The following is a 22,294-nucleotide window of genomic DNA, read 5'->3' as shown; positions in this document are numbered from 1 at the left end:
GCCGCTGCCGGGCCCCTCCGCCGGGCCTGCGGGGAGGAGCGGGGCCGTTCTGCGCTGGGAGCCGCCGTCGCTGGGGCGTGGGCGATGCGGTGGGGGCCACAGTGGTGGCCGCGCCAGTGCCGGTGGCGGCAGTGCTGGGGGCGAGCGGTGCCATGGCTCCGGCTCTGCGCTGGTGCAGCTTTGGTCTGGGGGGCCCGGCCCTGCCCCCCTGGTGCCGGTGGCTGCGGTTAGGCCGTGCCCCCCGGTGCTGGTGGCTGTACCAGGCCTCAGCGCAGCAGGAGCGGAGGCGCCGGGGGCAGCGGGGCGAGGGGGGGCCGGTGTCCCGGCGCTGCGGTGGAGGAGAGCGGGGTGGGGAGGGGCTGAGGCAGGGGGGCCGGAGCCCCCTCCCCAGCACCGTGGCCCCCGCCCAGGCGCTGCCGGCTTGGGGCAGGGCAGGGCTGGGGTCCCCCTGACAGCGCCGCAGCCCCCCAGCGCCGCAGGGCCGTACCTGGGGGTGCAGGCGCTTGCCCCCGTGCAGGAGGAGTCCCTCGGTGCTCTGCACCCCCCCGAGGGATGCGGGGAGCTCCGGGCAGGGTGCTGTGGGGACAGAGACTGGTGTCACCACCGGCAGGGCACGGGCACCCCCCCCCGGTGTGCCCCGGCACCTGGGGTTGGTGGTGTCGGGGCCCCAGCCCCCTCTGCCTGCTGCAGCAGGTCAGGGTCACCCAGCCGGTGCCAGGGGAGCGCCAGACTGGCACTGCGGCCCCCAGTGAGGCCAGCGGGGTGGGGGCCACCCCCCAGCCCTGTGCCAGGGCCCGCCGGGGCTTCCTCCCTGGGGGATCCTGCAGGGGCCCCCCCCCAGGCTGTGGAGAACCATGTCCTGCTCCTGAGACCCCCCCCAGCTCCCGCCCTGCTGCCCGGCCGGGGCTTTGCTGGGGGCTACCCCCCCCCCGGCACACCTCTGGGGTGGCCGCATGACGGGGTTTTGCCCCACGCTGTGGGTTGGCCCCACACCACAGCTGATGCTGGCGCTTACCCAGGCTGCGCCGGGGCTCTCCTGGTGTCCAGCCTCTTTGGGAGCACCTGTGGGGAGCGGAGACAGTGCCCAGGAGGGGCGTTGGCCCCCGGTCTTGCAGAATCCCCCCGCCGGCTGCCGGGGGTCCTGCAGAGCCGGAACCCTGACCCCTGGGGCCTCTGCATGGCTCGGGAAAATACCCGTGGGGTGGAAGCTCCTGGCAGAGCCCCGCAGACAGGGTGTCTCAGATGGGGGTCTCTGAGCTCTTTGTGAAGCCCCCTGGCCAGCCGGGGGTCGGTGTGCTGTGCCCCACACACTGGGATGGTGTGGATGGCTCAGGAGGGCACAGTTTGCCCCACTACGTACCCCAGCCCCACATCCCCTGGGCCTTGCCGTCCCCCCAGGGTGACGCCGTCCCCCCAGGGTTCCCCCCCAGCCCCGGTGCCCCGCGGTACCTGCCGTGGTGCTGTGCCGTGGGCCGCTGCCGGCTCTCCCGTGCTGCGCTGGGCCTCCCGCGGTCCGTGGCTGGTGTTGGTGCTTGGTGCTCCCCGGGCACCTGCCAGCAAAGTCCCTGCGTGACAAACGAGACAGAGCTCAGCCTGTGCCGGGGATGTGTCGGGGTCGGCGCGGGGGGCTGTGGCGGGGGCACCGGCTGCCTGCTCCCGGCACAGAGAGCCGCTGCGGTGCGGATTGGCATGGCCTGGCCGAGCCCCGAGTGCTGCTGCTGTGGCAAGTGCCGGGGCAGAGCACTCGCCGGGCTGGTGGCCACCTGCCCACACAGGCCAGGAGCTGAGCCGGCCATGGCTGCCAGTTGTGCCGCAGTAGCACAGACGGGGTGACGGCACTGCTTTGCCTGTGGGTCTTGGCTGTGCAGGAGGGGCCAGGGCCTGGCACGGCAAAGACGGACAGACACACGGACACCCACACGGCCGCCATGCCAGCACCGTTCCAGTGCCAGAGAGCGAGAGGAGCCGCGTTGGCAGCAGCCAAAGTGCTGGCGGGGGGGATGGTGACAGGCACACCACAGCTCGGTGTGGGGCCGGCGGTGGGGGCCCGGGCTGGAGCCAGACGCAGCAGCACCAGCCACGCGGCCTCATCGCCGCAGGACGAGGCTGCGGCCGAGGATGGGCTTTGTGCCCGCGCTGGCATGCGGGACACAGGCAGGGTGGTGCAGGTCAGGACCGCGGCGCAGCGGCATGCCGGGACGGACAGGGCTCAGTCCCGCTGCGTGCCGCTGGCCCTGCCGGTGAGATGCGCGCTGAACCGACACGGTGCCAGCGGAGAAGCCTGGAGGGAGCAAGACCAGAGGCAGCAGCGCGCTGGGGCAGCACCGCCACGACGGCTGCCGAAACGGGGCAAGAGAGACGGCGGGAGCTTGAGGGCAAACGTGGAGCCTGCACCCAGGGCAGAGCCCGGGGGTGGCAGCACGCCCAGCACCGGCCCCCAGCGCACCCGGCCACGCCGACGGTGTCAGACCGGCCCCGCGGGCACTGGCACACGGCCCGGCCGAGTGAGCAGCGCTCTCAAGTTCGTCCCACACCCACCAAAATCGCTTGGGGCTGAGGGGGGACAGGGAAGGCGCCTGACCACCCCCCCCGTCCGGGGGACATCCCAGCCCACAGGACATCATGCTCGGTGACCAAAGCTAGGGAGGAGGAATGGGGATGTCGGGGGTGATGGCGTTTGTCACCCGCCTGCGATGGGCAGCAGTGACGGAGCACCCGCGGTGGCTTTGCTTCACGTACGCAGCTTCTGCTTTCCCCGTTGAACTGTCCTTATCCCACCCCGGGGGTCTTCTCGCTTTCACCCACTCCCTCCCACCCCACGGCAGGGGCCAAGCGGCTGGGGGGGCTCCCTGGGGGACGGACACCACCTAAGACGCCGGAGCAAGCCCTGAGCAAGGGGGGACCCTGCAGCAAGTGAGACCCCGCGAGCAGGAGACGGAGTGCGGCAAAGCCAGCGCCGAGGCGGGATTGCGGCGAGCAGCAGCAGTGCCCGGGCCGTGCGGTGACAGCGGGTGGTACTGCTGAGTGACAGCCCTCAAACTCGGACTCGTCACAACCGAAATGGCACAACTTGGCCACAAACTCCAGCCAGCAAAGGCCAGCGGCAGGCGAGCGGGTCACTGGGGGTCCTGCAGAGACACCCCCCCCGGCCTCCCCGGCACTCGCAAGCAGCCGCCTGGCAAAGTGGCTCCTGCAGCAGCACCGTGGGGCACGGGCTCTGCCCTCTCCTCCCGCGCCCGCAGGGACCTGCCTGGTCCCATCTTCAGGGGGTGAACCCCCACTGCGTCTGTGGGGACACCGGTCCCTGACGCAGCCAGGGCTGGCACAGAGCAGGGAGGAGGGCAGGGGGCCCAGCCCCGGTGGCTAGCAGACAGCTTGGGCACATGCCATGCCGGGAGGGCTGTGGCTGGAGCCCACCAGGAAAGGGCTCCCGTCCTGCGAGGCTCTGAGGAAGCAGCTGGGAGGCAGACGCGTCTCTGACCCCCATCAGGTCTGGGACAGGCCATCGTCCGCGCAGCCCGGCCATCTCCGGGGACAGCTGTCCTGCAGGGCCAAGCGGGAGAGCAGCCCCCGCGCCCTCGGGGCACGGCCAGCCCTCGCCCCGGCTCCTCCGGCCGCACAGGGGGAGGATGGTGGCAGCGTGTCTGCAGGAAGGGGAAGGATGGACACGGCCGGGGCACGGTCTCCTCATCCTGCACCATCTAACCCCCACCTCGGCACGCCAGGGAGCCGCATGGGGCTCGTAAGGCAAAGCCGCGGGGTCAAAGCATTCCTGGGCCATGTTCCCTTGGGCAGCTGTGGTGGTGCCGGTGCTGCCGGGGCCTGCACGCTGGGATGGCAGCACTGCGGGGGGGCCAGCTGGACCTGGCACACAGGCAGCGGAGCTGCTGGGTGATGCCAGAGCAGGGAAGGGAGAGCCATAAGGGCCACAAGAGCCAGTGCCAGGAGCCAGGCAGCCACCAGCACCAGGGCAGAGTGTCCCAGTGGCACTCGGCTCTGCCAGTCACAGCTGCCCTCGCTGGAAGAGGCCGTGCCGACAGCACCCGCTGGCACCGTGGGCAGCAAGAGGAGAGCGCAGACCGGGGAGGCAGCACGGCGCGGAACCCCCCTATCGCGACAGGCTCTTCCCCTCCCGCCCCGCCAGGTCTGTTCCTGCTCGCGCGCCCGACTGTCACCGACTCCCCGGCACCGGGGATGGGGCCAGGGGGTTGCTCCCGCTGGCTCCGGGGTGGCTCAGCATGCACGGCAGAAGGAACAGACGTCACAACGTGCCCATGAGAACATAATTTTATTTCCTCCCCACCATGTTCTCATGGCAGATGAGAAACAATCACGACACAGTGCCGGAAAGCAAACACGGAGGACGAAGCGACGCGAGAAACACAGGCGGAGCAGGAGAAGGGAGCCGAGGGTGGGAAAGGCAGCGATGGCTCCCGAGAGCAGCACCAGTACACAGAGCCTCGACACAAGGACAGTCACACCCAGAGTCACACAGCCAGCCCCCCCTGCCCCGCGCGCGGGCCCTCGCTCACACGCCTCCGACCTTTGGGCGCTGGGATACTGCAGAGCACGGTGCTCGCGGGGGCCCGGAGCCCCACAGCAGACCAGGGCTCCCAGTCCAGCCCCATTCCCTTCGCTGGGGGCCTGTGGGACCAGCCCACAGAGGAGCACGGAGCACCGGGGCTTCCCCGCCACAGCCCAGCCGGCTGCAGCACCGAAGCCCCGTGCAGCCCGGAGCAGCGCTGCCCGTCCTGCCAGCCCCAGCCCGGGGGGGAGGCAGCCAGCGCCGGGGGCACAGAGAGCCCCTTGCCTTGTTTCGGTAGCCCCCTGCTGCCAGAGCACAGTGCGGCCACAGGGCTGGTGGGGCACCGGCCGCGGGGCTCGCAGGGCGGCAAGCGGCGGCATTCCCCCAGCCGTGCAGGCAGCCCGGCGCTGCAAGTCGGCCCCCGCCGGACAGGACTCACCACGTATTCAAAGCCCCCAGTGACTACTTAGAGCTCTGCCAGCCTGCCTCCCCTGACCAGAGCCACACGCCACCATCGACTGCGGCTCAGCAGGTGCCTGGGAAGGGAAAAGGCACTTTGGTGTGTCCCTGCAGGCCTCGGGAATGCTTTGGGAGCGGCTGAGGCTGAGGGAAGGCGAGTGGAGGTTTTCTGTGCCGTCCTTTCAGAGCCCCTTGGCCCCAACCCCGGCAGCCCGCAGGGGACGGAGCCACGTGGCTCTGGGTGCAGGAGAAGCAGCTCCTGCCCAGCCGGGGGCTGCCGAAGCGGTGGCCGGAGCTCGGCTGGGCCCCCTGGGCTCCCTGCGGAAGCCGGGCTGGAGGAGCCCCGGGTCTGGCCGTGCGGTGTCTGTCCTGAGCCAGCCGGGGCCGCTCTGCTCGGGACGGAGCGCGGAGCTGAGCGCGGCATCCAGGGCCCTTCCGAGGGGCTGGGGCTGCGGTTCACACCCACTTCTTCCACGCAAAACCACTTTTATTACATCAAAGCACAGGGTTACGCTGGCGCAGAGCTCTCCTCAGGGCTGCGGCTTCGCACAGCAGCTCGACAGGTACGGGACCAAGCGCACGAGAGGTCCCCAGCCCAGCTTACCTCTGCCCGGGGCTCTGGCGCTGCCCTTCTGGGGACTGTTGCTCGCAGCGGCCGGGCCCGGGGGTCTGCTGCAGCTGAAGGTGAAGCTGGGGGAGGCTTTGATCTGCGGCGAGTCCTGCTGGCTGCTGCCGCTCCCGCTGGTGCCGTTGCTGAAGCTCCTCATGCGGGACAGGGCGTTATCGGAGGCCGAGGTGGGGAGCCCGCTGGAAGGGGAGGAGAAGCGGGGGTCTCAGCCCGGCTCTGCGGGGAGGGGGTCCCCTCTGCATGCCCCCGTCCTTCCCAGCCAGCTCTGCCCCACAGCCCGGGCTGCCACTGCTGCAGGACGCCAGCTCCGTCAGACCCCGATGGCTGGCGAGCCGGGGGGACAGGAACGTCACCGGGGGCTATCCCTCAGCAGACCCCAGTCCCCCTCGCTGTACGTCCTGTCCCCGCAGCCTCGGGGCAGCAGCAGCGTTTCAGAGTTCCCGCTCCCTCGCCCCCCGTCCCAAATCCACCCCAGTCCAGCGCCAGACCGGGCTGGGGAGATGCCGCTTCTCTCTGCGGGCAGATAATCACCCCCCGGGTACTGGGGCAGGTGGATCCCGAACAGCTTCCCCTTGCCCGGCTGCGTGTCCCCTGTCCCTGAGAGGACGCGGTGCTGAGGGACACCTGCGGTTCGCAACGCAAACCCTGCGGGGACAAGCAGGGGCCCGACAAAGCGGGAAAGCAAGCAAATAGACTTCGGCTTCGTTAGCTGCAGGGTAACTCACTTGGAGTACATTTATCATCTCTAATTGGCGTTATCCTGCAGCTCCTGAACACTCAACCCGGCAGGCCCTTACGTGGAGCTCCTGGGGGGGGTCCTGGCACCTCCTCTCCTCCGCGGGCCCCCGCCTGCGCCCTTCATGCCGCGCACGTGCTTCAGCATCCAGGCCCGCAGGTTGCTGAGGCAGCTGTGCTCCGACAGGACGATCCGGGGCCAGGGGTTGCACTCTGCCATGTCCAGCGCGGCCACCGCCAAGGCTCTCCCCACCTGCCAGGGAAGAGACACCCACTGAGAAGGAGCAGCAGCTCCTGGGATTGAGGCAGGAAAACAAAGACAGACAAGAAAACCCAACCCCAAATCCCAGACCGCCCCCCCAGAGCTCGTTTCACCTCCGTCACAGTCAGGCTCCCCAGCGGGAGGAGTGTTCCCGGAGGGTCTCGGGGTGAGGGCAGGGCAAGGGGGAGTCAGGTCCCCACGGCCACAGGGACTGGCCACCTCTCGCTGCAGGCACCAGACGAGCATCCCCAGACTCACTGGGGAGGGCCCAGGGGCCCCACACGTCAGCGGTGACGTGAGACGCACAGGGACAACCCCGTGCTGTCCCAGAGGGGCAGAAGCCTCCAGCCATTGAGCAAAGCGTTTTGGGGCTGGGGTCAGCGGCGGGGGCAGGCACAGATGGCCCTGTGGACTGGTACATGCTGAGATGAACCGACAGGTTACGGCACGGACACTGAGAGCACCACAAGCCCCTGCACAGCTCCCCAAACCCACACCGCCGACCGGCACGGGAGTTTTCACGGTGACACGCGAGCGCAGGAGCAGGAGAGAAGGTGGAAGTTGCTCCTGGCTGCTGACAGTGCTGCCCACAGCGCCGAGGGCAGGGCAGGGCTGCGCACAGGCAGCCCCCCGCTGCTGGGCACCCCCTTCCCTGCTCAGACAGCCCCCCGCTGCTGGGCACCCCCTCACCTGCTCAAACAGCTCCACGGTGTACCGGGAAGGGAAGGCGGGGGGGGGCGGCGGGCTGGCCCGCCCGTTGTCGTGGCAGGCCACCGGGATGCTGTTCACCGAGCGCCCCGTGTTGTAGTTGCACTCCAGCGTGTAGCTGTGAAGCACAAAGCAGCCCACGTTACCCGACGGATCCGCACCTGCCCGAGCACCGCGACACCGCACAAGCAGAGCCAGGGTCACCTGGGAGCCACCAGTGTCCCCCCCTGAGCCCCGGAGAGAAGAGGTGGCTCCTGCCATTGCATCGCAGCTCTTGCTGTGACCCACACATTGTCTCATCTGCTGAGGTAGGGATAAAAGGGGGGGAAGAAGCAGCAGCTGGCCATCAGGTGGAAGCCAGCGGTGTGCTGAGGACAGAGAGGTGCCTGCGACCTGTGCCTGTGACGAGCCAAGGGACCAGACTCTGAAATCAATGGCAAAGAAAGGACTGGCCATGGGGGAGCAGGAGCAGCCAGTGACCACCAAGCTCCCAAAGTGTCACAGTACCCACTTCTTACCTTCAATCACGGCACCCAGAGCTGCTAGGGACACCCCAGCTGCTGCCTTTTGAGGGTGAAGCAACTACCAGAAGATGTTCTCTGGTTGTCCTAAAAGGGCCTGCCACCACCCCTGGTGAGTTCACGCTAGGGACAGGGCAAGAGAATCAGCTGCTCCCCGGGAGCAAAGCCTCACGCTGTACCCATGTTCCGGCAATGAGACACTGGAGCACCGAGGTGGCACAGGCTGCAGGACTTCAGGGCAAGAGAGCCGCTGAACCGCCTTCTGGTGTCCCCACTTCCAGGGAAAGCCCAGCGAGAAGTCACTGGGTCGGAGCCGTGTGTCAGCGAGCCCCAGGCAGAGGAACAGCCGGACACGCTGCCGGCAGAGCCGGGAGCGCAGGGGCCGGAGGTTGGCGGTGGAGGGGAGAGCTCGGACACGCTGTGCGGCCAACACGCGGAGCAGAGGCACTGGCAAAACCAGCTGTGGCCAGGAAGTGCTGTCTCCTGATGGTTTCCAAACTGCCAGCAGGAGCGCAGGTAACGAGCGAGGGGAACTGGGAACTCTCACCGAGGAAACCCGAGTAAACCGGCAAAGCCGAAGCCTTGTGGGGAGCCGGGTGTGACGGGGGTGTCAAACCCCACTGCAGGGTCACCCACTGACCCGAGAAACTCGCCTTCCTCTGCCGCCGCGTGCCAACGCTGCCCTGGCACCCTCTGGGTAACCACCACGGCATCACCACTGACGCCGGCACCGCGACACCCCCGGCAGCACGAGGCCGACTGAACGCAGAGTCACAGGATGGCGGGGTCGGAAGGGACCTCCAGGGATCGTTTAGTCCGACCCCCTGCCAAAGCAGGGCCAGCAAACAGCCCGCTGGGCTCCAGGAGGCAGAGGGGATCACCCCCTCCCCAGCCACCGGTTCCCAGCCTGGCACTGCAGGGCCGGGGGCTCTTCCCCATGTGCCCCCCGAGCTGCGGAGGAGCTGGAGAAGGGGCGCCGGATCCCCCCTCTCCAGAGACAGAGGGTCTGTGTCCCGGCCCCGCGCTGCCTGCCCCACGCCAGCAGCTCGGCGCTGGCGCTTCACAGAGCAGGGAGGGAGCGGGACGGACAGACGGCCAGCCGGCCAGCCAGCCCTCCCCGGCCAGCCGGGCAAGGTGCCACGCAGGGAGCCGGGCAGGAGCCCAGCTCAGCAGGGCAGACAGGGGCTAAGCCTCGTTAAACCGAAATGGCAGCAGACGGGTGCGCTGGGGCTGTGACGCTGCAGCGATGCCAACCTTGCCCATTAATGACAACAAAGAGCAATTTTCTTTAAAATCTGCCAGGTTGCACCCCCGTGGCCTCCATGGGCCCACTTACAGCCCAAGAACCAGCCAGGGGAGCAGGTCGGGGGCAGCCTGGGCTACAGTGACCACGCGATGGCGGAGCTCAGTGGCCCGAGAGAAAGGAAGAAGGCAAAAGGCAGGATCACAGCCCCGGAGTTTGGGAGAGCAGATTTTGCCTTTTCAGGGATCTGCTGGGAAGAGTCCCCAGGGACGGGGCCCCCGCGAGATGATTCATTTTCAGGGCTCGTCTCCTCCTGCTCCAGATCAGCCCACCCAGGCACAGGGAAGCGACGCAAAGGCGGCAAGAGGATTGTGCGGATGAACACGGAGCTCCTGCTTGGACTTGGCAGAAAAAAGGAATCACACAAGGGGTGGACGAAGGAAGAGGTGACCTGGGGGGGGGCAGAGAGATGCTGCCCAAAGGGATGGGGCTGGGAAAGCCAAAGCCCACCCAGAGCTGAATCTGTTGGGGGATGAGAAGGGCTACAAGAAGGTGTGTCAGCAGCAGAAGGAAGACAAGGGAGAGTGAGAGCCAGCTGCTGAATGAACGGGGGCCGAGGTACTCCATGCCTTCTTCACCTCGGTTGTCACTGTCGAGCTCTGTGTTCAGCAGTTCCCGGCCCCTGAGACCAGAGGAAGCCCGGAGCAAGGCAGACAGCCCCGTGGGTGACGAGGAGCCAGCCGACGTCTCAGCAGGGCTGCTGCCGATTATCTCAGAGAGGTCCTGGCTACTGAGGGGGGTCCCGAGGACGGGGAGAAAGCAAACATCGCCCCTGGCTTTGAAGCCACGGGCTGGTCAGCCTCATCTCGATCCCCAGGTGATGGAGGAAGCAATCCTGGAGAGCCAGGAGGGAGGGAAGGCATCTGGGAGCGGTCAGTGGATTTACGAAGGAGAAATCGCGCGTAACCACCCTGGCAGCCTTCCACAATGTCAGGGCCAGCTCCAAGGGAGAGCCGTGGGTGATGGCTTACGGCGCTGGACACCGTCTCCCACCCCGCCGGCAGGCGAGCGGACGAAGGACAGGCGATGAGGTGCCCGGTGCTGGCTGTGCCCGGGTCGGTGCCAGGCTGCTGAGCCCCCTCACCAGTGTCCCCAGCAAGGCACAGAGGACACAGAGCTGGGGGTGCTGCTCCAGAGGGATTCGCCAGGCTGTGACCTCCCCATGCTCCCACTGGCAAGGGCAGAGTCCTGCCCCAGGGAGGAACAACCCCGCAGCCACACAGCCCGGGGCTGGCCAGGGAGAGCGGCTCCGCAGGACCTGGGGGTCCCGCTGGGCACCAAGCCTTGTAAAGTGACCCCAGGGAGGCTACGTGGGGTCTCCCCTTCTTCCAGCTTCTCCGTTTGCTGGGAGAAAAAAAACTTAATGGCTGTTAAGATACGCGACGAATGCTGGCACACGGCGCCTGGTTACTCTGCATCTCTGCTGCGCAACGTGGTGGGTGGTGGACGTTCACCTGCGCTCAGCAGTGGTCAGAGAAACAATCTCGACAGAAACATCCCTTAAGTGCTGTTTCTATTCCCAGAAAGTCCCGGAGTCCTCCGGATTTCTGGGGGGTGTTGGGGGATAACTTCCTGATGCGGGTGTACGGGTGCTGGATGGGCCACCCAGGGGCGATGCGCAGCTGGATCACGGACAAGGAGGAAGTCGTTAGCTGGGGATGTGATAACGAACAGCAGCCTCGTCTGTAGTGACCGTGACACAGTTCATGATCCGAGGGGAGGAGAGCAGCAGGGCGCAGACCCCCGGCCCAGAAGAGCAATTTCAGCTAATTCAGGCAGCAGTGAGGGAGATCCCATCGGAGACAGCTCTGAAGGACACGGACGCTTAGGAGAGGTAGCAGGTTTTTGAGGACAGAATCCTTGGATTGGAGGAACGGCCCATCCCAGCCCCTGGGGAGATGGAGGGACGTACCCGGAGACGAGCTGGCTGCCAGGGGACTCGTGACGGAGCTCCGCTGCAGAGAGCAGCGGGCGGGCTGGGAGCATCCCTCTGCCAGAGACGGGGCTCCAGGAGGAAAACCACCAGAAATGGAGGATGATCGAGTTGGGGATCTCCTGAGAAACACGAGCCATGGGGCTCCTCTCGGTGATCCCCTGAAGGTGACGGGGAGTGGGGAAGGGGTCCCTGATGGCCGGAGAAAGGCAAATGTTGCATCTCTTGCCTAAAAGACCACCCAGGGACTGGGAGGCCGGGCAGTCTCGCCTCGGTCCCTGAGGTATCACTGGCATCCCTCCCAGAGCGCGTTTCCAGAGGTGGGAGGGAGGAAAGGGTGACTGGGAGCTGCCAGCCGGGATCGCTCACATGTCTCCGACTGCACAGAGACAATTCCCCCTGTGAACCCCGCAGGAGACCAGCAAGTCCCCCTCCCCATCCGCTGCACGTGCCCGCACAGCACTGCATGGGCACCAAGAGCGCTCCGGGCACCGGCACAAGACCCACCACCTTTCAGGACATCGCTGTTGGATCGACCACGGCCTGTTCCCTGCCAGCTCCAGCAAACAGCCACAGAGGAGGCTCCACCAGCAGCCCGAGCCCAGGAAACTCATGTGTGTGTTATTGCAGGGCCGGTTTTCGCTGGATCAGCACGGTGCCTGACCCGGCGCAGAGAAGCAGAGGAGCACACGAAGTGCTGGGGAAACGGGGGAGAGAAAGGAGCGGCGGGAGCCACCAGCTCTGCCGGAGCCTGGTCCCACACCAGCCTAAGCCAGCGAGGAAAGCGCAGCCGCAGGGAGCAGCTCTTCACCAGGGAGGAGGTGCAGGGGCTTCGGGTGGGAAGCCCGGCCCTGCTTCCCCATTTCCTCAAACCACACATGCTCGGGGAGCGCAGCGTCTCCTCAAGAGGCATTACGCACTTCTCTGCTCGTACGCCTCCTTGGCATCTGCGACTGGCTGCCACTGGGGACAAATAGGGTAAAACTGGCTGTTGGTCTCATTAGTTCATCCGTTTTTATGTTCCCAGCAACCACAACAGAAACAGGCCAAAAATATCCCAGCCGATGCTGGAGAGAGGCACACAGCTGCTACGGGTCACACAAATATCCCCAACTCCCAGAATCACGGATTGCCTGGGGCTGGAGTCTCACATGCGAGGTCTGGGGAAGCTGAGCCCATTACGACAGGTTTTAATTACAGCTCAATACAAACACAAACATCTGGGCAAGAGGAGGATTCCTTCTGGAAAGCTGCACACAAGCAGCTCTGCAACAGCGAGGACAAGCAGCTGCAGGAGGGATGGGAAGGAGGACGAGGAGCCAGGCCTGCGGGTCAGGAATGCAGCGGGACCTGGCACGGCCGGGTCCCGGCCTCTGCCTGCACCGAGCGTGTGACGCTCTTCTTGGCCAGCCCCAACCCTGAGGAGCCGCGCAGGACACCGCTACACCACCCCCTGCCAGGATGGAGGGGAGCTGGCAGGGACGGCGAGCAAGTGAGCGCGGGGAGGTTCGCCTACCTGTGGATGATCCCCAAGGCTTTGTAGACGGCCACCCGCCCGCTGCCCTCCTTCGACTGCCCGTCCCGCTTGTCTTTGGCGTACATGTTCTTCTCCGAGAAGTTACAGCCCGTGAAGTCAAAGTGCGGCGAGTTCAAGGAGATGAGTTTGGGGAACAGCATGTTCTCCACCTGCCGCGCAGAGGTGAACACGGGTGACTCTGGAGGCAGGGAGCCCTTGTCCACTCGTCCTGCTCCAGCACTGCCAGGGCCAAGCTCTGGGATGCACCGGGGCTGCTCTGCCCAATTCCAGCATCCCACATGCCCGAGCCCTGCCTGGGGGATGCTGCCTGCCCCTGCCTGCCCCTGCCGGGAGAGGCAGCAGCTGGGCTCTCCTGACGAGAGGAGGGACCCCCGCGGCAGGGCTCCTGCCCACCCTCTCATCCCTTAGGAGAAGAGGGGGCAGCTCTTCTGTCCTGCCCACGCCAGCTCCCGGGGGAAAGCCCAGACCTGCTGCTGCTGCCCCGGTCACAGGCCTGGGAGGGGAGAGGGGAGCAAACCCTACCGAGCACCGGGAGCGCAGCCAGCCCAGCGCCCTCTCCTCGGGCACCAGCCCTGTCCCGACGGGGAGCCCCGTTTCTGGTGTGACAGGGACCTCCCACCCCGTCTCCCAGCAGCAGAGGGAGCGCTCGGGACCCTGGGGAGGGGGCAGAGCAGTGGGAGGGTCCCAGCCTGCCCCAGCGCCTCCGTACTCCCACCCCCTGCCCTCACCTGATCGTTTTCGTCAGGAAAGCTGTTGCCGTACATGAAGCAGCCGCGTTTGGAGGCATGGCCGTGGAGATCCACGTAGTAGGCCAGCCCGCTGTCCTGGGGCAAGATGGTTTCGGGGAGAGGTGCTGACGGAGGCCTCCTGGCCTCCTCCTCACAGTGCTCCACGGCGTGGCTCGATGGCAGGATCCAGACAGCCTGGTCCTTGCTGCCCGGCTCGGCGGTGGGCGCTGCCGAGAGCCGGGGTTCCTGAGAAGGGCTGAAGTAGGTGCTGGCACGCCAGCTGCTGGGCGAGTTGCGGAGGTTATTGGCCTTCTCCAGCTCCGACAGGGCTGGCTCCAGGGACGAGGCGCTGCTGCGGATGGAATGGTTGGAAGATTTTGTGCTTAGCGAGCTGGTGCCGAGCGGGGAGACGTACGTCCTCCAGTCGGGAGAGCCCGGCAGGATGCGGCTGTGAACGTGGTGGTAGAGGAGGACAGCTTTGGCCCCGTACACCGCAGGGTGCAGCTCGGCGTCGGGGTTGAGATACTGGCGGTTCAGGTTTACCCCACGGGAGTCAGTTCTGCAGAGAGAGCAGAGGCGACGTGAGCTTCTTTGCGCAGCGCCGTCCATTCCGCAAAAGCCAACCCGACCTTCCCTCCTCACGGCCGAGGCCCTGGGCTCTATCCTGGAGGACAAGTGGCCAAACCAACTCCTCGCGGGCAAGCGGGCAGAGGCGCTGCCCCAATGCAGCACTTGCCTCAGCGAGACAGACAGAGCCCTGAGCGACCTCCCTCCTCCCTGAAGCTGGCCCGGCTCCGACACGCCATGGACAGCAAGGACAGGAGAGTGTCCGAGTGCCTCAAAGGCACAGGGCAGCGCTGCTCGCTGGAGCTAGAAAGCCCTCATCCAGGAGGTGACCTATGCAGGCAACCACAGCCCCCAGCCCTTGCCACAGATCCCAGGGGTTGCAGAGAGAGGTTGTGGCAGCCTGTGGACCTCGGCTCATTCTACCGATGGAGGATCTCAGGACTGTCCTTCCTGGCCACCACAGACCACACACAGGCTCCAAACCGGGAGATCAGCCCCGCCTGAGCCCCAGCGAAGCGGCAGCCGCATCCTGTGCTCACTCACCGATAGTGGCCTCGCACCACCCCGTCGGGGTTCAGCATGGGAATGAGCTTAAAGACAAACATCCGCCGCAGCATCTGGGCGCGGGGGTCCTCCTCCCGCAGGATGAAGTCCAGGAAGCCGTTGAAGACGAAGCTGGAGGGTGTTTCTCCCGGGTGGACTCTGCTGCTCAGGAAGAACACCTGGGGATGAACAGACAGGGATGATGGGCAGGTTCCTGCCTGCCCCGAGGTGCTGGCTCGGCCGAGGGACCAAACGCTCCCTGGGGCTGCCCCACTGCACCGCAGCCACGCACCGTGCCGCCCGAGGCGCGGCGAAGGCCTTCACATGGAGCAGACAACGGGCTGCAGGCTGTGGTAATACAACAGTTTCAGTGGCTTCTTTGCCCAGTGCCTCTCTCAGGTCCCACTTGGAACAAGGCTCGTTACCCCTGTGCGAGACTACAGGGACGGCCGCCCCACAGCCTGCCACCGAGAGAAACCAGAGCGCGGGCAGCAGAGAAGTGGAGCTGCAGAAGCGCCGTGGGGAAAAGCCCCAAGTGACCCCACAGAGCGAGGAACAAGCCTGACTGCAATGGCAGCGGAAAGCCCCTCCTGAAAAGCCCTTCTCTTGGTGGGAGCTTCTCAGCAGGAGACACACGTGCAGCCTCTGGACGCCCACCCCAGCTCTGTGCAGCCACAGCGGGAGCTCCCTGCCCGTCCCTGTCCCCACAGGCAGCGGCTGACAGCCAAGTACAGCCCCTCCCTCAGCTTCTGCACAGCTTAACGGGCAACAGCAATGAGAGGGGGACAGAAAAGAACCATAGAATTGCCCAGGTTGGAAGGGACCTTTCAGATCATCGAGTCCAACCATCAACCCAGCACTGCCAAGGCCACCACTACCCCATGGCCCTCAGCACCGCGTCTGCCCGGCTTTTCAATCCCTCCAGGGATGGCGACTCCACCACTGCCCTGGGCAGCCTCTTCCAATGCTTCACAACCCTTTCCAGGAGGAAATTGTTCCCAATATCCATCCTAAACCTCCCCTGGCGCAACTTGAGGCCGTTTCCTCTTGTGCCATGGCCTGTTCCTTGGGAGAAGAGCCCGACCCCCCCCGGCCACCCCCTCCTTTCAGGGAGCTGTAGAGAGCCAGAAGGTCTCCCCTCAGCCCCCTCTTCTCCAGGCTGAGCACCCCCAGCTCCCTCAGCCGCTCCTCACCAGACTTGTGCTCCAGACCCCTCACCAGCTCCGTTGCCCTTCTCTGGACACGCTCCAGCCCCTCAAGGTCTTTCTTGGCGTGAGGGGCCCAAACCTGGACACAGCCCTCGAGGTGGGGCCTCCCCAGTGCCCAGTCCAGGGGGACGGTCACTGCCCCACTCCTGCTGGCCACACTGGTGCTGACACAGGCCAGGATGGTGGTGGCCTCCTTGGCCACCTGGGCACACTGCTGGCTCATACTCAGCCGCTGTCGACCAACACCCCCAGGTCCTCATCCGCCGGGCAGCTCTCCAGCCACTCTGCCCCAGCCTGGAGTGTCCATGGGGTTGGTGTCACCCAAATTGGCCTTGTTGAACCTCACACCATTAAATAAAATAATAAATACAAATAAAACTCTTAGGAAATGAGATGCTAATTTTTGCCCTGAGGAACACGCGTGTGGTGCTACCAGAGGGCATTTCACGGTGCTGAGGTAATGGGGATGCTCCTGGCAGGCTCCCGGTTCCCATGTCCCAGTGCGGGATCTCACAGACTCTACTCCCCACGCTCCCCCTGGTCTAATGCTCCAGCTCCCCAGGAGCTCCCCTCTCTTCAAGGCAGAGACAGAAGGGTGGCAGCAAGGCCCTGACACGGGGACTGTCACAGTTTGCTGGCCACACTCGCCATCCCCAACGCCGGTGCAGCAGCTCACCCTCTTCCCTGCGAAGCGGCGTGGCCGCGGCGTGGCGGTGTCTGGGAAGAGCTTGTCCAGCCGGGGCTCCCGCTTCTCCAGCATGCCGTGGCACGAGGTGACGGTGAGCAGGTCCACGCGCAGCTTGTCCAGGGAGTGGCAGAGCAGCTCCCGGTGGTAATAGACCGAGTCAAGGGGGCTGCAGGGCGAGGAGAGACACTCAGCCAGCCTGCCCCGGCCCTGGCGGGGGCACAGGCTCCCCCTCCAGGGACGAAAGCGGCTTGGCTGGGCAGCAGAGCCGGGGACGGAGGGGCAGGACGCCAGGCCTCCCCCGGAGCAGCTGCTACAGACGCCCTTCAGGAGCGAAGGGGGGTCCCGGTTGGGCAGGGGACGCTCTCCACGCCTGAGCCCTGAGCTCTGCCTCCAGCTGCCCATCCAGGACCGCGTCCCTGCTCGCTCCGCTCCCTGGGAGTCGAACAGCCCCAGCCTGGCCTGAGCCGCCAACCCCTCTCCTGCTGCCTGTGGCCACCCACAGCCAGGCTGGCCACCGCCGCTCCCCTGGGAGCCCGCCAGGAGCATGAATGCTCCTGAGCAGTGGCTCGTTGCAAGGAAAGAGCGGCGGCCCAGGCCACCCCCCTGAGGCCTGTGCAGGCATCAGCCGGGGTGAGCAGGGAGGCAGCAGCCCCCATCCTTCGGGAGCCCACCCTCGGCAGCGAGGTGTGCGCGGGGTCCCCGACAGCCGGCCCCAGCCCCGGGGTTCGATGGAACGGTCACGCAGAAGGGAGCACGACCCGCCTGCGCAGTGCAGGGGGCTGCGCCGGGGGCCCCCTGCGGAAGCAGTCGGTCAGGACCACCAACCCTGCAGCCATCCCGAGGGCCTTAGGAACCTCCCATCCGAAGGCGGGTTTGACCCACAGGGACGACAATATCGCCGTCACACCCCTCCCGACGGCCTGCCAGGTTTTGAGTTCTCATAGTTCTCCATCGCAAAACAATTTAAGAACAAACACCTTCCAGTAAACCACTGCTCGCCTCTTGCCTAAGAAGAGGTGTTTACAAGCCCAGCCCCGCAGCACGGAAAGCCTCTGGGGCCAGGAGGGGCTGCAGGACAGAGCTACCCACAGACACCTGAAGACTGACTCCATTCTCCTCCCCTCAGCCAGCCACTAAGTTCTCCTCTAACTTCTGGGAATAAATTCTTGAGATCAGAGGAGCTTCCTAGCACGATCCACGCAGAGCCCGGAGCTAAGGCTGGCTCTTGGCGGCGAGATCTCCCTCTGTGACAGCAGTCGTAGGGGAAGGGAGCAGCGGGAGAGAGATGCCCCCACCTTCCCACAGCCAGGAGGGTGAAAGCAAATGAGGTCTTGGCCCCCGAGAACACCCCCTCCTTAAACCGAGGGCTGCAGATCTGTAACAGCCCCTCCTCAGCCTGCTGGGAACCTGCCCTTGGCAATGCCGGGGGGATCCAGCCAAAGCAATAATGGACCCTCTGGAAGCCCCTCAGAAGCGCATGCTCGGGGGAAGCCGCTGCAGCTGCTCGTGCAGAGCTGGGGCACAGAGACACAAGCACCAGGCACTACGGGGGGGGCGCTGGGACACCCCCTGCAGCCAGAGCCGGACAACACCGTGCTCCCTCCGCGGGGGCAAAGCCAAGCGGGCGAGGGCTGGGAGCGGGGGGCCGGGGGCGCGCACCTGCTGGGAGACATGTGCCTGCACTCCTGGAAGCGGCCGTCCAGCTGCGCCAGCATCTCCTGGCACTCGGTGTAGGAGAAGGGGTAGCAGAAGGCAAAGTAGGTGGTGGCACCACGGTGCTCCAGGAAGCGGTGCACGAAGGACAGCACAAACTGCGTCTCCACCATCTGGGACAGACACAAAGCAGAGGCTGAGCGGAGGCACGGCCCCAGGAGCAGCCGGCCGAGGCCATGCAGAGCCACCCCCCGGGCACAGGCCAGGCAGCCACGGCCACCACAGGCACCGCGGTTCTCCTCCGGCACCGCCGCAACCGTTCCCCCCTGCACCAGGTGGTGCTGGCAGCCGCTCGCCCTTCTCTAACCGTGCGGTTCTCAAAGCTGCGCTCCCAGGACATCCCAGCCCGCTCCGCTCAGATCCCCCAAACACCAGGCTGTTTCCTGCAAACTCTTTTTTCCCTGCTCGCTGCACAGCACTCGGGTCCCCGGAGGGAGGAGGGACGCCGAACCCTCACCACACACGAGCTCTGGGGCAGAGCTCTCTGGGAAACCCAGGGGGTCCCTTCTGGTCCTTGTGCCACCCGCCAGTGCCCAGAGACTCAACAAGAACTGCCCTGTCTTGGCACACTTTGCAGAGTTAACAAGCGCTGCAAAGCTCAGCTGTACGTCACGTCTCTCCCTGGCACTGGCATGGGCCAAATCGAGCATTGTCTGGTCCTGAGCCAGGGGATGAGAGATTCTCTCCGGCCCCTGTTCCATGGGGCAGAAGGGGGGACATGCTGGGGGGGGCTGCTGCTTGCAACAAGGACGACCCAGAGTGCCCGGAACTGACTCCCCCAGGCAGCTCCTACCAGACCGAAGACAGAAAACCCCAAGACCAGCAAATCCTGTTCGAGGCCCAAACAGCTCAATGGGGCTGTGAGAGTCAACCCGCTGCCGCAGCCATTCCTGCTGGTTTCGGTTCCCTAGGCTCTCCCCCACTGCTTGGTGGCCCGCACCGCTCCCCTCGGTTCACCTCGCCATGAATAGCCCTTTAGCGGCCACTTTGACAACGGAGAAACGGGAAGGGAAGGCCCAGGTGTGCTCCGAGAGCAGTTCTGTGGTTGCCCCGTCACACAACAGGGAAATCACCCAGCAAGAGCCTGTGCCCCAGCCTCAGCTGGCCAGCAGAGAAGAGAGTGGCTGGGTCCTCCTCTCCTGAGTGCTCAGCCCTGGGAAGAGGCTTTGGCATTAACCCCCCACCCTCTCCCTTGGACTCACAGAATCACAGAGTGATTTGAGTTATAAGGACCTTAAAGCCCCCCCAGTGGCACCCCCTGCCCTGGGCAGGGACACCTCCCACCAGCCCAGGTTGCTCCAAGCCCCGGCCAACCTGGCCTTGAACCCCTCCAGGGATGGGGCAGCCACAGCTTCTCTGGACAACCTGGGCCAGGGGCTCACCCCCCTCACACCAAACAATTTCTTCCCAATAGCTCATCCCAATCTCCCCTCTTCCAGTGTAAAACCCTTCCCCCTCGTCCCATGGCTCCCCTCCCTGCTCCAGAGTCCCTCCCCAGCTTTCCTGGAGCCCCTTGAGGGACTGGCAGGGGCTGGAAGGTCTCCGCGGAGCCTTCTCTTCTCCAGGCTGAACCCCCCCAGCTCTCTCAGCCTGTCCTCCCAGCAGAGGGGCTCCAGCCCTCCCAGCATCTCCGGGGCCTCCTCTGGCCCCGCTCCAACAGCTCCGTGTCTCTCCTGTGCCGAGGCCCCAGCGCTGGAGGCAGCACTGCAGGGGGGTCTCCCCCGAGCGCAGCAGAGGGGCAGAATCCCCCCCTCGCCCTGCTGCCCACGCTGCTGGGGATGCAGCCCAGGCTGCGGGGGGGTTCTGGGCTGCCAGCGCACGGTGCCGGCTCATGGCCGGTTTCTCCCCCCCCGGCACCCCCAAGCCCTTCTCTCAGGGCTGCTCTCCATCCCTCCATCCCCAGCCTGGGCTGGCACCAGGGGTTGCCCCGACCCGGGGGCAAGACCCTGCACTGGGCCTGGTTGGACCCCATGAGGTTCACAGGGACCCACTTCTCCAGCCTGTCCAGGTCCCTCTGGATGGCATCCCATCCCTCAGGCGTGTCACCGCACCACTCAGCTTGGTGTCACCCACAAACTTGCTGAGGGCTGCCAGTGTACAAATCAGCTGCTTGCCCTGCCATGGGAGACTGGAGGTCACTCCAGAGTGGTGAGTGAGGGCTGTTTGTGTCCCCAGAGCCGCCCACACCCTGAACACGGGGTCCCTTCCCTGCCTCCCCCCCACCCCTCTGCCCGTACCTCGAAGCTGGGCCGCTCGCGGATGCGCTCCCAGCGGGGCCGCACGGGCAGGGTGCGCACGAAGGGGGACATGCCCTGGGAGTACAGCCGGCTCTGCTTGTTCATGTTCAGGATGTGCAGCTTGATCAGCTTCCCCGGGGCGCCCCCCCGCACGCTGAAGTAGAACCAGGACCTGGGGAGGGGCAGCAGCGACGGCTCAGCCCCTGCCCTGGGGTCCCTGAGCCCCCCAGTCCCCCCTCCCGAGACCCCCAACCTCTCCACCCAGCCTTATCGGTGTCCCCCGCACCAAAAACCTGCCAGATCCCGGGGCGGGTGCACAGACCCCGTGAGCCCCCTCTGCCAGGGCATCCCAGACCCTGCCAACTACTCCTCCCAACCACCCAGCCCCTCCAGCCGCCCTCGGAGACCCCCAGCTCCTCTCCACAGCCCCCCGTGCCCACGCCCAGTCCCCCTCCAAAGCCTCACAGGAGCTTCCAGCCCCTCTCCAAAGGCCCCTGGGATCCCCCGGCCCCCCCAACCGACCCCCGGCCCCCCCAGCTGTCCCCATGCCCCCATCCCAGCCGTCCCCCAGGACCCTCCGGCCCCTCTCCACAGGCCCCCGTGCCCACCCCCAGCCGGTCTCCAAAGCCCCCTGGGCTCTCCCAGCCCCGCCGTTACCTGTTGCCGTTCTCATACTCGGTTTGGGCGCAGTCGGGCCGCGTCCAGACGTTGAACTCGTAGTCGGCGGGGGGCAGCGCGGCGCCGCAGCCCGCGGGCCCACCCCCGCCGCCCCCCGCTCCGGGAGGCCCCACCTGCTCGACGTGCGCCAGGTTGCCCGAGTCGAAGCGGGAGCTGAAGAGCAGCCCGCCGCAGCGGATCTCCATGGCTGCCGGGCCGCCGCGGCCCGCACATCGCCCCGGCCCGGCCGCCGCGCCGCCGGGCAACAGCACCGCGCGCGCCCATTGGCTCCGCCGCTCCCCAGCAACGCACGCGCCCATTGGACGGCGCCTCGGCGGCGGCCGCCACCACACCCCCTCCTGACCGCGCCCGCGCCAAGCCACGCCCCCTCGTGACCACGCCCCTTCGCGTATGCGCCCGCGTGCAGGTGCGCGCGCAGAGCGCCCGCGCAGGCCGAGCGGGGCACGCGTGTGCTCACGCGGGTACGGGCGCGCACAGACACGTGGCGCACGCGCCTGTCCGTTCATACCCACGGGTGTGCGCTCGCGCGCACATCACGCACACGTCTGCATCTCCGCACGCACGTACGTAACGTGTACGTGCAGACACGTATGCACGCACACAGACACGCAAACATGTATGCAACCACGCGTGTGCACACCTACATATAGAGACATACACGTGTACACACCTATAGACGCACATACACACCTGTGCACACATACATACACCCCTATATGCACACACATGTACATGCAAACATACACATACACCTGTGCACACACCTATGTACACACGCATGCCCACATGTACACACACTTGGGTACACATGTACATAAGAACACACACGCACGTACATGGGAACACGTGAACAAGCACATACGTACATGGGAACACACGCATATACACACATGTGCACCCCCCATACAAACACACCCCCCCAAAACACGCCTTCCCTTTGCGGGAGAAAAATCGTCGGGGGGCGGGTATCGAACCCACGACCTCCTATATACGAAACCGGTGCTCTACTGGGTGAGCCACCCCTGTGCTCGGCTTCCAGCTGTCACCGGAGACCCCCTACACGCACCCCCCCGCCCCGGGGGTCCCCCCCCTCCCGCCTCCCGGGACGGTGCTTAGCACCGTCCCGGGAGGCGGGAGGGGGGGGACCCCCGGGGCGGGGGGGCAATTGCAGCAATCGGTGCTTTTCCCCCCTGCATCAGACACCCCCCCCCCCCACAAAAGGTGGGCAGTTGAGGGGGGAGGTGCTGCACAGCCCCCACCCCGCGGGCATCCTCCGAAAGCACACGCGTTCATTAAAGAGAGAGGGGGGAAGGAAAAAAAA

The 22,294-nt window shown here is 66.0% G+C and overlaps 1 protein-coding gene across 4 annotated transcripts; it reads right to left on the bottom strand.

Annotated features, from left to right (window-relative positions):
* Positions 1–133: 133 nt before the first annotated feature.
* On the bottom strand, positions 134–21,385 carry AGBL5 (AGBL carboxypeptidase 5). Of its 4 annotated transcripts, XM_063330822.1 has the most exons (14): positions 20,953–21,385; positions 20,296–20,467; positions 18,005–18,171; positions 16,334–16,511; positions 14,450–14,628; positions 13,340–13,898; positions 12,591–12,760; positions 7,300–7,435; positions 6,410–6,600; positions 5,589–5,791; positions 1,450–1,565; positions 1,016–1,062; positions 488–576; positions 134–328 (listed from the first exon to the last, which is right to left on the bottom strand). In XM_063330822.1, the coding sequence occupies exons 1-14, from the start codon at positions 21,270–21,272 to the stop codon at positions 267–269; spliced, it is 2,589 nt and encodes an 862-aa protein (XP_063186892.1). In that variant the 5' UTR covers positions 21,273–21,385; the 3' UTR covers positions 134–266. The 4 variants fall into 4 exon arrangements, 3 of the variants coding, with proteins under 3 accessions (XP_063186892.1, XP_063186891.1, XP_063186893.1); XM_063330821.1 differs by having other exon boundaries at positions 134–576; XM_063330823.1 differs by lacking the exons at positions 134–328; positions 488–576; positions 1,016–1,062; positions 1,450–1,565 and adding an exon at positions 4,284–5,468.
* Between the last annotated feature and the right edge of the window lie 909 nt (positions 21,386–22,294).

The sequence above is a fragment of the Chroicocephalus ridibundus genome, chromosome 3 (assembly GCF_963924245.1).
Source record: "Chroicocephalus ridibundus chromosome 3, bChrRid1.1, whole genome shotgun sequence".
Lineage (NCBI taxonomy): Eukaryota > Metazoa > Chordata > Aves > Charadriiformes > Laridae > Chroicocephalus > Chroicocephalus ridibundus.
This window is presented reverse-complemented; position numbering and strand designations above follow the sequence as displayed.

What these genes read in the sequence shown, in the direction of transcription:
- AGBL5 (XM_063330821.1), bottom strand. Translation starts at nt 21,272, where the DNA reads ATGGGCGCGTGCGTTGCTGGGGAGCGGCGGAGCCAATGGGCGCGCGCG. An exon ending in CCGTGGAGCTGTTTGAGCAG is followed by an intron (nt 6,601 to 7,299) that starts GTGAGGGGGTGC and finishes CTTCCCTGGCAG; the next exon opens with GTGGGGAGAGCCTTGGCGGT. An exon ending in CGCCAGAGCCCCGGGCAGAG is followed by an intron (nt 1,566 to 5,588) that starts GTAAGCTGGGCT and finishes TTTGTCACGCAG; the next exon opens with GGACTTTGCTGGCAGGTGCC.